The following is a 14,985-nucleotide window of genomic DNA, read 5'->3' on the forward strand; positions in this document are numbered from 1 at the left end:
CATGTGATCGACCATATGCTCTTTCAAATGATGTGATTCTGCAAACGATCGATAACAAATGTCACATTCAAAGGCCAATGTCTCGATTGACTCCTGTTTGACTTTTCTTCTATAGTCACTTCGGAATTCATGAACCTTTCTAAACACGTTTCAACATCTTCAGATTCAGACTTAACAACAGCATCAAGAACGTCAAATTCATCCTCAACATCACCTTTAATGCCTTCTTCTAAACATTCCGGTGGTTCGATTTTAATCGCCTGATCATTTACATACGTAATTGATTCTTCTGACATCTTCAAATACTCTCACTGCTTTTACTCACTAAATATACACGAAAATAGTCGTGGGCTAACTAATAATCTAGTTTAATCAACTATCTTTTTCAATGCCATAAATTCAATCATTACATTTTAATTATTTGACATTTGAAGCATAGAGTGTGCTTAAAGAAAGATGAGACACTTACCAAATCGTTTTGTTATTTAACAAGAGACGCGATGGAGACGTGTATCGTGTATGAGACAACGAGCACGAAAGTGCACGAACGAACATGACGAACAAGAAAACACAAAGAAGAACAAACACGAACATAAACGAAGGCATTCCAAACGAACTTGAACAAACGCCTAATAGCAGTGAGGCTTGAACCTTCTTTGTTTGAGGATGTACCCTGAAACGTCAGTTTTATTGTTTAAAGTGGCGGGAAAGAGAAAAATTATTTAAAGTGATCAAATCTACAAAATTTGGCAATAACATCAATATCATAGATGAATAAGCATAATGATCAATATCTCATGATAGTCACAACATAAACTAATGCAGGACTGCAGTACTACACATATTAACTGAATGAAAAATGTTTATGCGTGGTAGCGTCCACACTACACATACAATTTCAAATTCCGCTCATAATAATTTTTTATTATTTTTAATTCAAATTTATAATTGCATGAGTAAATAATATTAAAATTAATTTGAGTTCTGAATACCTGAAACACTATAATTTCATATAAAAAACAGCAATAACAAGGAAGAAAAAATATAATTTATTTGCATATATTAACTACTTTAAGAATTAATTGACGAAATGGTACTTATCATAAAAACAAGAGAAACAAAAATAAATTGCAATGAGCACATCGGACAACGCGCGGGTTCTTCTCGTAAGACTTAACAGTCAACAAATGTTTTAAATTATAAACAAAAAAAGAGAAGAAGAGTATAGTTTTTTTATTAATTCTAATATGGAATTATTTCTTAAACTATAAGGTTGTTTTTTCGTCTTCGTTTTTTTACCACTGGAATTTAACTATATTTTTTTGAACTAATAATTATATGATTTGATAACTTATATTTTAAGGTTTGTGTGTAAAAAATTCTAATCAATTACTCGCTGTAGTGTTTGGATGGTGTCACTCTGAATACGAAAAGAATTAAGCTGCATTTCCGACTTATCTTACTCTTTGGCTGTAGAAAAGTTATTAATAATACTGTTTGAGTCAAAATGAAATTGACCAATGTGTATAGAAATGACGTGTTGATAGTAGGACAGTGGAAAAATTGGTTTTCTAAAGTTCATTCCTGGTATTTTGATGTACAAGATGCTCCAAGTCCAAGAAGTACGCGATACTGATAAAAACGCGAGAAAGGCATTAGATGATGCAAACCGACAAATAACAATACATGAGATCACATTGAGTTAAAAATAATCAAATTCAACAGTTCATGACCGCTCAAAAAGTCTGGGATTTTCCACGAAATTCAATGTATGGTTTTCATAGAAAGAAACGTGTGTCTTCGTACAGGCGTCCGCGATTCGCCTCTGAAAAGTCCTAAAAATTATCAAGTTTTGAAGCGAATTGTCACTAGGAATATCAAATGGGATGTAAAGAATACAATACACGCAATTGCCCATGAAACAAAAAAGAAAACCTGCTCCAACAGATGCAAAGCTGAAATTTGCAAGAAAAGGGTGATGCTGTATGTTTGGTAAGATTTTACATTTGGTTCATTTTTCAGTATTTCCAGGATAACTAAACGGTTAATTTGGATGCCTTATGTCATCAGCTGGATAAACTAAATGATATACTTCAATAGAAAAGGTCAGAATTATCCCACAAGAAGATATAGTCCTACATCAGGACGACGCAAGACCTCAGATAAGTTTGGTCATTGTAAGCTTGTATTGTATCTTTGGGAAGCAAAGACACATTCATCATATTCTCCAGACCTGCCATCATCGGACCATTATTTTTTTTCCGGCAAATCAGCATGTCAAAAAGCATTTTGATCGGTTTTTTGCCAATAACGACCAAAAAATGTATATGAGAAATATGACAAAAGATGTTCGATCAAAATTTCCAATACATAATTTCTCAAAGTATACGTGCCAAATATGAATTTACGAAGTTACTTTCCAAACAACCCAGAGCTATAAGTAGCATTTTGCCTTAAGGCAAGTTGCAAGAACTGTCCGATACGTGTTGATACTTGTTATGCTTATTTATGCATATCTATTTTTGTTATTATCAACAGAAATTAGAATTAGCTTAAAAGAAGCTAAAATAAATATTTTGCTTTCATTAAAAACGATTTTTAATTAATATCTTAAAACATACTTATAATATCTGTATACAGATTAATTAACTTAGAATTATGTAATTAACTATAATCAATAGCAAACTACAAAACACCACAAAACGTACAGATGATTCGTCGGCTTGACATAGATTTGTTTACCTATCAACCTAACTGTCTAACTGTTCACCTGTTTATCTGCTCACATATCTACATATTTATCTATCTACCAGTTCATCAGTCTACCAGTTTATCTGTCCACTCGTATACCGTCCACCAATTTGCCAGTTTACTTTTTTATCTATCTACGTATCTATTTCCCTACCTGTTTACCTGTATATCAGTCTACTAGTCCGCTGGTTTACTTATCTACCTATTTCCTGATTGCCACGGTTTTATTAAATACTAATGTTAAAAATCATCTGTTAAAAAATTATAATAATAAAATATATCGAGTAACGTTTGGTCACTAAATTGGGTTGAAAATTACAATGAGAGAATAGAGCTTAACAATACATATTTATACATTATTATACAGGTAACCCCAGGGCCGGATTTAGAAATTTGGCGCCCCGGGGCACTGACAAAAATGCCGCCCCATCCCTGAAATTTTACGAACTTTCGAACTTTTTTTTTAAAGCAATCGCGCTGCGAGGGACAAAATATTGAAGCGCGCAAGCGCCGCGTCGCAGTCTAACGGATAAACAATGTTACAGAACTTATATAAATGTAAACAAAATTTATTCTTATTATTATAATATCTTTAAAATCTGATAATGTAACGTGCATATTTTTCAAATTTTTTTATTGGATCATCTAAACCGCTGAACCTGCCCCCCATAAATTTAAGCAGTTATTTATTCTGTAAATTTTTTTGAATGTGATTGGACGCTTTTTTCTCAAAAACTGAATTATCATTTTTGGCATTTTGGCCCGTATCTTCAAAACAGATGGACCTGCCTTGACCGATAAATAATCAGCACGTCTTCTTATCAATAGGAATCATAAATCGGTTGATCCGTGTTCTCGAAATCGACTTGAATAATTAAAACATATTAAATTTATATTAATGGGGAGACGTGCTGATTAGCGTTTGGTACAGGCAATTACGAAAAATGGTAATTGAGTTTCGATATTTCTTTGCAAAAAGTTCATAAATTTCGAAAAATTTCAAAATACAAAAAATGTGTTTTAGAAGTCTTTTTTTTTCATTTTTCAATAAAATTTAAAGCGCTTTATAAAATGTAATTTTCAGTACGGGATGTTTCAGTAATTTGTCTTAAGGCACAATACCTTGAGTCACTAGTTTAAATTTTTTTTCGATAAGCTTGGAAGTGCACAAATGCGTCATTTTAAGAGGGCTCGAGAACTGAAGAACATATATTTCTTAAACTTTCAGTTTGTTTACGGATCTTTATATTAGCCAAATTGCCAAATTTGATAACTTATTAACCAATTTGATTATTTACGTTCGGAGAGGGAGGCAAGGCAAAATAATAAATTTTAGTTATCGTTTATTTCAACCCAAATTTTGCATTGCAATCGATTGTTAATTATATTTCTTTAAATAAAAAATGTTGTTAAAAATGTTGATTATATTGTATAGAATTTTTTTCTCACTATCCAAATTTTGCCGCCCCCTAAAATTTTCCGCCCTGGGCAGTAGCCCCGATTGCCCCTACTGTAAATCCAGCACTGGGTAACCCCCCTCCTAACACGGTACTTCTTTAACACGAAATCGCTATAACACGAGAATTGAAACCATCCCCCTTCTGACAAAATCTTTGTGAATCATTCTTTCCCAGATTAAATTTAAAAAAAATTAAAATTAGTCAAATTAGGTCTAGCAATATCGAAGATAAGGGGCAAAAGATGCCAAAAATGTGATTCAGTTATGGAAATAATAAAATATATAAAAAGATATTTCCATATATAAAAATATATTAAATTTTGTGAATATAAAACTTTAAAAAATGTGATGACCATTTGTTTCTCGCAAAATTCACCAGGCTCACTTGATTCCCACACAGTTTTTGAGAGAACGGAGCGTCCGATTTAAATAATTCAAAATACATTTTACTTTTATTGACAAAATAAAAACTGATTAAATTTTTGGGAAGGCAGGTCCAGCGGTTTCGGAGACCTACTAAAAAGAGTAAACAAGGGGTTCAAAGCATCGCGCCTTAAGGCAAATTGCTGGAACTTCCTGTACCGTAACGAAATGTTTCAAAAATATTGAATGTTTTCGAATAGATTATTATAAATATTGTAACATTGTTATGAGAATTATATAAACCAAATTACAAAGTTAAAATTATTTGTTTGAAGTATATAAGTGTGCTTTTAAACGTTCTAAAGTACTTTAGCAAGGATAAAAATTAAAATCTGAATTATCTTCGATAAACAAAAAAAATTTTAAAAAAAATTTGTTTTTCCAAAAGCAATTGTTTTGATAACACAAGCGAAATTTTCAATTTCAAATCGAATGCTTAGTTCTCTCACAAACTACTCACAAACCAATTTTTGCACATTTTGCTCTTTATCTCCAAAACAGCTGCAAGTACCATCATTACGAATTTAATGTCTTTTAAATCATTCCAATCGGATGCCCGGTTCTCGCAAAAATCAATTTTCATTTTCTGCACTCTTTGCTTCGTATCTCCGAAACGACTGGGCCGATCTTTCTCAAAAACTAATCAGCACTATTCCCCATCAGTAGGAATCGATTGCTTTTTCAATCATTTGAAACGGTTGAGCGGTACTCCCGAAAACGTCGACAAAAAATTGTATCCACACACACATCCATTTTTTCTGAGGTATGCCAAAATATTCAGAAACCTTCAAAACGTGAAGATATGCAAAAATTTTCATTTTTGATTTTTGGCCCATTACTATAACTTACCCTACAGAAAGTTAACTAGTCGTGGTGTTTGACGTCGTGCCTTAAGGCAAATTGCTGGAACATCCCGTACCAAAAATTTAAATTTTTTATAAAAAACTCTTAAAATATTTTGAAAACTTTGAATAAATTAGATTTCTTAGAATTTTAGGAAACAATTGACTTTTTTGAAGAATTTGTTGTTTGCATTTTGAAAACGTTTGAAAATTTTGAACATTCTTTTTCAAAGCAATCGCGCTGCGACAAAATAATAAAGCGCCTAATAAGCCAGTGGTCGGGAAACTTTTGGAACCCCAACATGTTTTTGTGCAACCTATCACTACACCACAAAAAAAAATTAACTAATAATTGGAATCTGTTTGCAACATATTTCTGTATAACCTGCCACAATGCTTAGATTAACGGTTTGCTACATTGTTTGTTACTTCTGACGGAACCCATAGAAATATAAACAAAATTATTATTGAAACTTATATTTGAAATTATTATAATTTATTATTGAAATCTTTATAAAATATATGATGATTTAAAGTGCATATGTGTAAATTAGCAAATCGTATTGTCTGGCAAAAACAAACCTTTCCTTCAGGAAGTTAATAAATATCTGATATCAGTACTACTTGATTACAAGCTGGCCAAGACAGGTATCGAATTCGGAACCAATAGTTGCTAATCCACATTATTAATACTTAATTTGGCAGATGTAACAATTGGCTTGATATCAATAAATTCATATTAGGTGATGTACAATGTATATTTCATTCTATTTTCATATGCATTACATTATATTGCATGCAGGAATATTTTATAATATAATTCCAAATATTTAACATCAGTTTAACAAATATGTTCAAATTTGTTGATTTTTATCACACTTCCGACTATAAAGTGCCATGTGTCACTTTCATTTCTTCAATTGACTAAATCCTTTATTGCATATTTCTCATTTATGCTCTCTTACAACACAGCATGTGACGTTTCAGAGTACCTGATTGTGTGAATGTCCTATTGCATACATTGCATTCATGGGGACGTATTCCACTGTGTATGAGCATGTGAGGTTTCAGAGAACGTAATTCTTTAAATTTCTTATTGCATATACTGCATTCATGATGACGCACTCCATTGTGAATGAGCATATGACGTTTCATAGTACCTAATTGTCGAAATGTCTTATTGCATATACTGCATTCATGGGGACGTACTCCATTGTGAATCAGCATGTGACGTTTCAGATTACCTAATTCTGTAAACTTTTTATTGCATATACTGCATTGATGGGGACGTACTCCACTGTGAATCAGCATGTGCTGATTCAAATGACCTAATTCTGTGAATGTCTTATTGCATATATTGCATTCATGCGCGAATTCACCACTGTGAACCTGATAGTGTTTTTTCAAAGCAACCAATTCATTGAATGACTTATTGCAAAATTTGCAATCAAAGGAACGTTCTGCAGAATGTATATTCATGTGTATTTTCAACCCTTTGCTAGTTTGAAAGTCTTATTACAGATTTCGCATTTGAAATGGCTCTCTTTGCTATTAGTAGACATGTGATCGACCATATGCTCTTTCAAATGATGTGATTGTGCAAATGATCGATAACAAATGTCACATTCAAAGGCCAATGTCTCGATTGACTCCTGTTTGACTTCTTCTATAATCACTTCGGAATTCATGAATCTTTCTAAACACGTTTTATCATCCTCAGTACATGATTTTGATTTAACAATAGCATCAGCATCATCAAAATCATCCTCAATTTCGTATTCAATTTCTTCTACTGAATATTCTGGTGGTTCAATTTTAATTGCCTGATTGTTCATAATTATTTCGTCTGACATTTTTAAATACTCTCACTGCTTTTACTCACAAAATATACACGAAAATAGTCGTAGGCTAAATAATAATCTACTTTAATTGACAATCATTTTCGAAATCATAGATAATTTCAACTATTGCACTTCAATTATTTCGGGCATTACATTCATTATTTGACATTTGAAACATAGAGTCTGCTTTTAGAAAGATGAGACACTTGCCGAATCGCTTTGTTATTTAACAAGTGGCGCGCCTTTTCAAATTTAATATCATAGATGAAAGAAGATTATATGTTTAGGATGTTTAATATACTCCTCTATTCATAAAAAAATTGCTAAATGCCCTTTTCCACTAGTCATTTGTAAAAATTACATCCAGATTTTTTCACATAAAAAATACTAATGTTTTATATTTGTTGAAAATATTTTTTTTAAATATTTCACCATTTCAAAAAGCCGGTACAATTTTGCATAAGAGGAACTAAATATCCTTATTTATTATGGTCCGATTCTTTGAGGGTTTTGGACAGTGGCGTAACTAGACCCTCCGGGCCCGTGGCAAAATGTGTATACGGAATATTTACTCAAATCAATGGAACGTTTTGGATTTAAATTTTTTACTGTGCTCCAATCCGTATGAAATTTTGGAATTAGGTTCATCTTACTCTCAAGTTCAAAAAGTGAAAATAATTTAGACTCAACGGTGGATGACACCCATTCTCAGTGGTGTAAATTTAGTTGTTTTCAAAATAAAGATATCGATAGAAGAACTAATTATAAGAAAAAAATGTTTCATAATGTTTTTAAAAAAGCAAATACTTTTCTTGCTACTAAAAATTCGTTTCTTGTTGGCGTTTTTTTGCAAACATCTCCAAAAATATACATTCTAACAAAAATCATGTAATGAACAAAATTATATCAATTATAATCTTCATAAATCGGTGTTTTAAACGTGTCGTTGGAACAATATTATTATTATTCAAATCGGTTGATCCGCGTCGTTTCCGAAACCGTCGACGAAAAAATGTATCCACACATACAAACATACATCAATTTTTTCTGAGGTATTCCAAAATGTTCAGAATCCTTTGAAACGTAAAGATATGTAATATATGCCTTATATTTTGCAATTACTATAATTATAGTAACTATAACTATAGACTATTATAATAATCATCTTACTCGAGTAAGATATAGGCGAAGTTAAAAAGTTAACAATTTTTAATTAGCCTTAAGACAAATTGCTGGAACTTTTCCAACCAGAATAAGATATTCAAAGAAAAAAATCAATAATTATAAATATTGATCAATGATTAATACTTTTTTTTTACTAATTTAGTACTAATTTGTAATGTTTTAGTTTTAGGAAATTCAGATCTTGAAAATTAATAGGATAAAATCAACGCAAGAAAATTATTGAGTGTGTGTTCATGGAATAATTATCTCTGTCATATGATCGTAGGAACTACATAGTCATCATAGATAAAAGAAGAGTATATATTGGCTATGTGCGAAGGCATGGAAGGGGAAGTCAAATCGACCGAAGCGTTCGTAGTGGCTAACTTGAAGCACTAAAAGGGGCTATTATAAACAAAATTTTAAACAAAAACACATAATGATTTATTTATTTCAAATTTAAATAAGATAATTAAAAATGAACCACCATGTCTGTTGTGTAGTGGGTTGTAGAAATACCAGGAGAAAAAGTGACTGCAAATTCTATACATTTTCTACAGCTAAGTGGAAAGAAAATCAACGGGAAAAGTGGATCGCAGCGGTTAGAAGAATAAAGTAAGTATCATAACCTTTGTTATAAAAATACAATTTGGAGTATTATGAATAGTTGTAAAATTGTTATGTTAGAAAAAGAAAAATTATAAGTCAATAAATTGTTGTATTATCAAAATTTAATGCTACTAAAAAAAATGTTTTGTAAAACAATGTAATTAATGCAAGCCTAAAATAATGAAAAATACATATATATATTGTATATTTGATTATGTATAACTATTATCTATATATTAATTACATTTTATTATATAATAATTGTAATTTTATGATTAAAAGAAAAATAAAAGTTATCACATAGCGAAAAAATGTTTATTTTGCAAACAGTTTAATTAATACAATGCTGAAATAATGCGAAATATATATTTGTAGTGTTGATGGATCACCGTGGGTTCCCAAGCCCTATGATCGCATTTGCAGTGAATCGGTCGAGGTATTGAGTCCTACCTACTTGTCAACTTGGTCTTGTCTTATAATAATGTCTAAATTATGTCTTTATAATAGTGTCTAAGTCTTTAGTTTGACCAAAAAATGAGTAAATTATTTATTATTTACTTATTCTATTGATAAAATACTATTTATCATTATTATATTGTTTTTATTAAGAACTATTCCGAGATTATGACGTAAGCTTTGAGGCACTTAACCTTAAAATTATTTACTGCATTTCTTTATTAATTAATCATTATACAACTATGTTTTAAGTACGTTGAAGTAAATTTAATAATTTCAATAAACATTCAGCGTTCACATTATTACTGTATCTTGTTTATTATTATTTATAACAATTATTTAATATCTTTTTTCTTTAACAAACATGTAAAACCCATGAAAACCACACACCAGGCCCTATTATCTCAGTACAAAATCCGCGTTCACAACGCGTAGTTCCAGTCACGACCGCTAGGCGCAAATTTGGCGCTAGTGAGCCGATGACAAGTTTGACAGGTTAGTAATTCACGAGCAATATGTACCAGAAATGTCAAAAATTTTGTTTTGATTCTTCTGATTAGATTGTTGTGTTTACAAGTGTTTTATAATTGTTTATACGGTTTTATTTTTGATTCAAACAAAATCTATAACTCTTAATGAAGAGGATATAAAGCAGTTGTTTTTTTAAAGCAGTGTATATAAAAAAATTAATCACAATACATTTTGGGAGCAAGCTAGGGCTCTTTTATAAGAAAGGCAAGGCTCCTCTAACTTTTCAGAATTGTATTAAAACTTTGGAGGCTCTTAAATTATATGGAAAAGCATAAATAGACTAGACTTTACATTTTTAGGAACGCCACTGAGTTAATGAACGAAATCCAATGCCGTGCAAGATGATAAAATAAGTTAATTTAATGCAGCAGTTTTTTGATATTCAAGATAATATCAAGAGCCATTAGCATGACTGGATTTATCGCAAAGAATGTGCTGAAAAGTGACAAATCTTACTTGGAATGATTATTAGTTAAAAGTAATGCACAGACACTATAATTTAAACACATGTTTTGTGTTCACAACATTATTGGTAGTGAATAATGATGATTATCCACTGAAGGCAGGAATCCTGTAATTCGTTAAACTTTTTATTTTTCCTTTTTTTAAATAAATATGTTTGTTGCAACATATTGCTATTTACTTTGATATCTATTTTAATATATGTATTATTGTTTGGTATGTTTTGTTATTGTATTAACAATGTCAATATAAGACTATTGTATGCAAAATTTAAATACAAATAAATTATTTTTAAAATTGAAAATTTCTTTTATTTCTAATTTGGCGCTTTAATTGAATGCATTTGGAGCACGAGGCTGCCGAGCGACATGCGATTAAAGCGCCATCACCCAATATTGCGTCGTGACTTTCCCTAGCTCTCTGAACGCAAATACCGCGAGAGAGAAACGTCTATATTAGTATATTGTCTAGGACCACACACTGATAGCCCCAATTAGTTCATATTTATTACGGCGCTGCATGGGCGCTGCAGTCACGCTCGGAGCGAATAGTCATTAACTTCAAAATGAGTATGTTTAGAGATAATGTTCACAAATGACTAATTGTTCACAATGTTTCAATTCAAAATTTGTTTACAATGGTTCTAAGATGTTTGGTTCTATTTTAGATATATTAACAGATGGAGTGAGTTGAACATATTTAACGCAAGACTTAACTTTGCCAAGCCTGATTTAACTGAAGTTGCCAAGAGAGTTAAACATAATCATATTATGAATAAATAAATAATTATTTTTATAGGCTAACATTTTAAGGACTATCAAATATTAGTTTCTAATGTTGCAACTATGAATATGTAAATTTTGTATATTGTAAATGATATTATTTAATAAAATTACTAAATATCCGAAATTGATTCTAATTCGCAGGAAATTAATAAATAATTATGAACATAAAAGACACCTACATGCATAGATAAGTAAACATAACTAGATCGCTATCTGAGGCCATTTGACATTACCGCCATTGTAATATTTTTAGCGATCTGAAGGAGGCAGCACTGTTCAGTATATAAATCAACCGCTGGTATTATTCCTAGATATGGTTCGCATACGTAATTCAAAATAAGAAAATCTAATAATTTCTTATATTGGAAATGAGAAAAAAAATATACGAAGTACAAAATATATTTTCAAATATATCACAAACATTGTTACATAACAATTAAATTTTTTATAAATGTAATAATCAATATATACACAATAATAAGTATTATAATTTACATTTATAAATAATAAAAAAAGTATTCACAATGGTATGATAAATTTACAAGGAACGATCAATATGATTTACTTAATGATCAATAATATATAACAGAGATTGTGTAGTTCGGAATAACAATTCAGAAGGAATCACAAATAATGCAAAATTTTAAAAAGTTAAAAAGTACAAATACTTCATAAACAAAAAATCATAAGAACATAATATAATAATATTATAAATAATATTTATATATATAAAATATATTGATATCAAATTGAGAGTAAACTGAATTCCTAGGATTAAAACGTTATCATCAAAATTGCCATAAAAGATCAAAAAGTATCAACATTGTGTTTACTATGAACAGAAAAAAGTTTTATGCACGTGCAATTGTTCATCTACATCCACAATAAGAGATTTTAAATCAGAACTATTAACCCCACCTTCAGAAAAGTAAAAAGCAACTGGTTGCTTCCAACGATTCTTCACTCCTTTAATCATGAAAACAAGTGCATGATCCGAAATAAACATTTTCTGCCATTTGCTAACTCTACAAAACCAACAATGTGATCCTTTTTACGATCATATGACAATTCTGAAGATAGTGATATTTCATCAAACATCAAAACACAGTATTTGCTACTCTCATACTTTTTATGAGAAATAGCTGAACTTAATTAAAAAGACACTCATTTATACCGCTATACAAAGGTATCTCTGAAAGCAACTTTCTCAATGTTTGAGGAGATGGCAAAATAAATATTTGTCTCCAAAAGTAGTAAGCTTTGGAGACTTTTTATACAAACTTAAAGCAAGAATTTTGTCCTCGTCTTGTGAATTTTCTTCCTTTCGGTCTTTTAGTATGCTCTCTTAATTGAGACAATATAAAATTTCTTGCCCTTACATTTAGTGTTTCCGGAATATTTGAAAACTTTTCAGAACATTGTATACTTTGTTGCAATTTATCCCTTAAATTATTACATTGTTTGTTAATTCTTCTTATCTCCCAGAACAAAATTTTGGATGTATCATACATTTTACACCTCCTGGTGTAAAGCAACGAAAAGAGGTTAAAGCACTTCTACGTTTAATCAGTGAATACTGAAGCAATTTGCAGTTACCTCCTAGGACATCTATTAAATATAATAACATGTTTTAATATCACAATTGATTAATTAATTATTATTGCTGTAATTAATATAAAAAATACCTTTCCGGAAACTGGTGTCAGAATAGGTGACTGTTTTAACCCGCACTTGACAATCTTAAGGGTACTGCAAAAATCTTTTCTGAGTTTTTAGGTCTCCATCTCCTAACTGAAAATATAAGATTAATTTGTCAGTAATTTTCTGCAAAAAGTATGTGTTCCATAAGTAAGTTCCATAATGCTCAAAGAAGCTAACAAAGGAAGCATATTAATGTATAAATTATTAAAAAAAAGGTAGAGTACCTGAGTTAAGTGAGCAACAATATCATGTAAAATTAATGTCTAAACAACTTGTATTTATCTACCTGAGATGGGATTAATATTCTTTGACAATCGGTATGTCTATGCTTTCACATTACATTTGTGAATCGACACACCAAGTTCTAAAATAATATAAGTTTTTTAAATCTAACTATCAAATACATATATTAATTTTATTATTATTCTTACGGAATCTATGTTTATCCAGGAGACAATTCTCTTCTAGGTAAGGATTCCCAACAAATCGGTAGGGCATTAATTTTCAAATTTGTCTTCGAACTTTTTGGCAAATTTTCAACTTTACAAACATTTGTAAAGTGCGCATCACAGACATAACAACGTTTGCCACAATATAATGGAGTTAAATCGTCCATTAAAGGATTATTCGTCCTCTGCACCCAAATTGAAAACATCTAAAACTTTCATTATATTTTTATTATACAAATTTATTATATAAAACAATACATCATTATATACATACCTGATCATTAGATGCCGGAAAGACATGCAACTTTATATTATTTCTGGAGTTACCACAATTTGGGTCACTGCACTTTGCCATATTAATTTGATAATAATTCCTTGAACACAATTAATTATAAACAAAATACTTCACAACGTAAATAAATGCTTCACTACGGCTTCACTATATAAGAAGGTAAAATGGCGATTAATTTCCGCTCAGCCAATTTCTTTTCGATTAATGAGATTGAAACAAGTAGCGACATCTTTTTTTCGCTAAAAATATTAATCCTCGCCAAAACAGTGTAACGAGCATTTGTTCGGAGATAACTCCCCATGCTACATGCTTTTTTATTCAATTAGATAGTAGCAAAAATGCAACCGCGGTTGTATTAGTGTGCAACGAAGCAGCCGTTACGTTCTTGCCCGCGAAATAGATACTTCTGTGTGCCTCCCAGGTTACGTACCTGGTTCGTGCGGACGTGGCCAGCGTTACGTAACATCATGGCTTTGTTACGTTTTGTGGTTTACTGGGTAACAATTGTTTTAAATATTGTCAAATAGATATAATATAATAGTATATGTTTTATCGATCATATTATATAGCGACGATCTTTTCGCATAAAACACTTGAAAATGTTTACGTTAACTAGAGATGCCAAATGAATTCATTTAGTATTAATTCAGTATTAATACATCTGAAAAATATATTTTTCATTATAACACACATAAAATATATACATTTAAAAAATGAATTGTAAGTTTAAAATTTATATTAAAGTGTAAAACTTTTTATATTTTTAAAAATTTGACAAAAAAAAAAAATCTGAAAATTTTGATATTTGTTTAAACCGTACAAGTGAACTTTAAAAATCAATAATCTTGGTACCAAACCCAAAAAGTTGTGACAAAATTAATTCTAATTTTTAAAACCTTTATCGAAATCGTGGACAAAAATTGTATCCAAACATACACACACATACACATAACACATACATTTTTCTGAGTTATGATAATCAAAATGTTCAGTAGAGTAAGCTAAGTAATAGTAAGCGCCAAAAAAATCCAGGGAAATGAAAGCGAAGCGCATGGAAGCAGAAGTTTGGAAAGAAAAATATATGAAAAATAGAGGAGGGGGGAATCACTTACTTGTGGTGGCTCTCACACTATGAACCTGCCTTCGAACAGACTACCATTTATTATTTATTATTATGTAACAAATGATTTGATATCAATAAATGCATATTAGGTGATGTG

General features: G+C 30.5%; 1 protein-coding gene across 1 annotated transcript; it reads right to left on the minus strand.

Annotated features, from left to right (window-relative positions):
- Positions 1-6,426: 6,426 nt before the first annotated feature.
- On the minus strand, positions 6,427-6,954 carry LOC113382613 (zinc finger protein interacting with ribonucleoprotein K-like). The gene has a single exon (XM_026620867.1). It carries the CDS (start codon positions 6,952-6,954, stop codon positions 6,427-6,429), a length of 528 nt encoding a protein of 175 aa, XP_026476652.1.
- Positions 6,955-14,985: the final 8,031 nt, after the last annotated feature.

This window comes from Ctenocephalides felis, unplaced genomic scaffold (assembly GCF_003426905.1).
Source record: "Ctenocephalides felis isolate EL2017-DRISC unplaced genomic scaffold, ASM342690v1 CF-g0.4_SCAFFOLD_03503, whole genome shotgun sequence".
Classification (NCBI taxonomy): domain Eukaryota; kingdom Metazoa; phylum Arthropoda; class Insecta; order Siphonaptera; family Pulicidae; genus Ctenocephalides; species Ctenocephalides felis.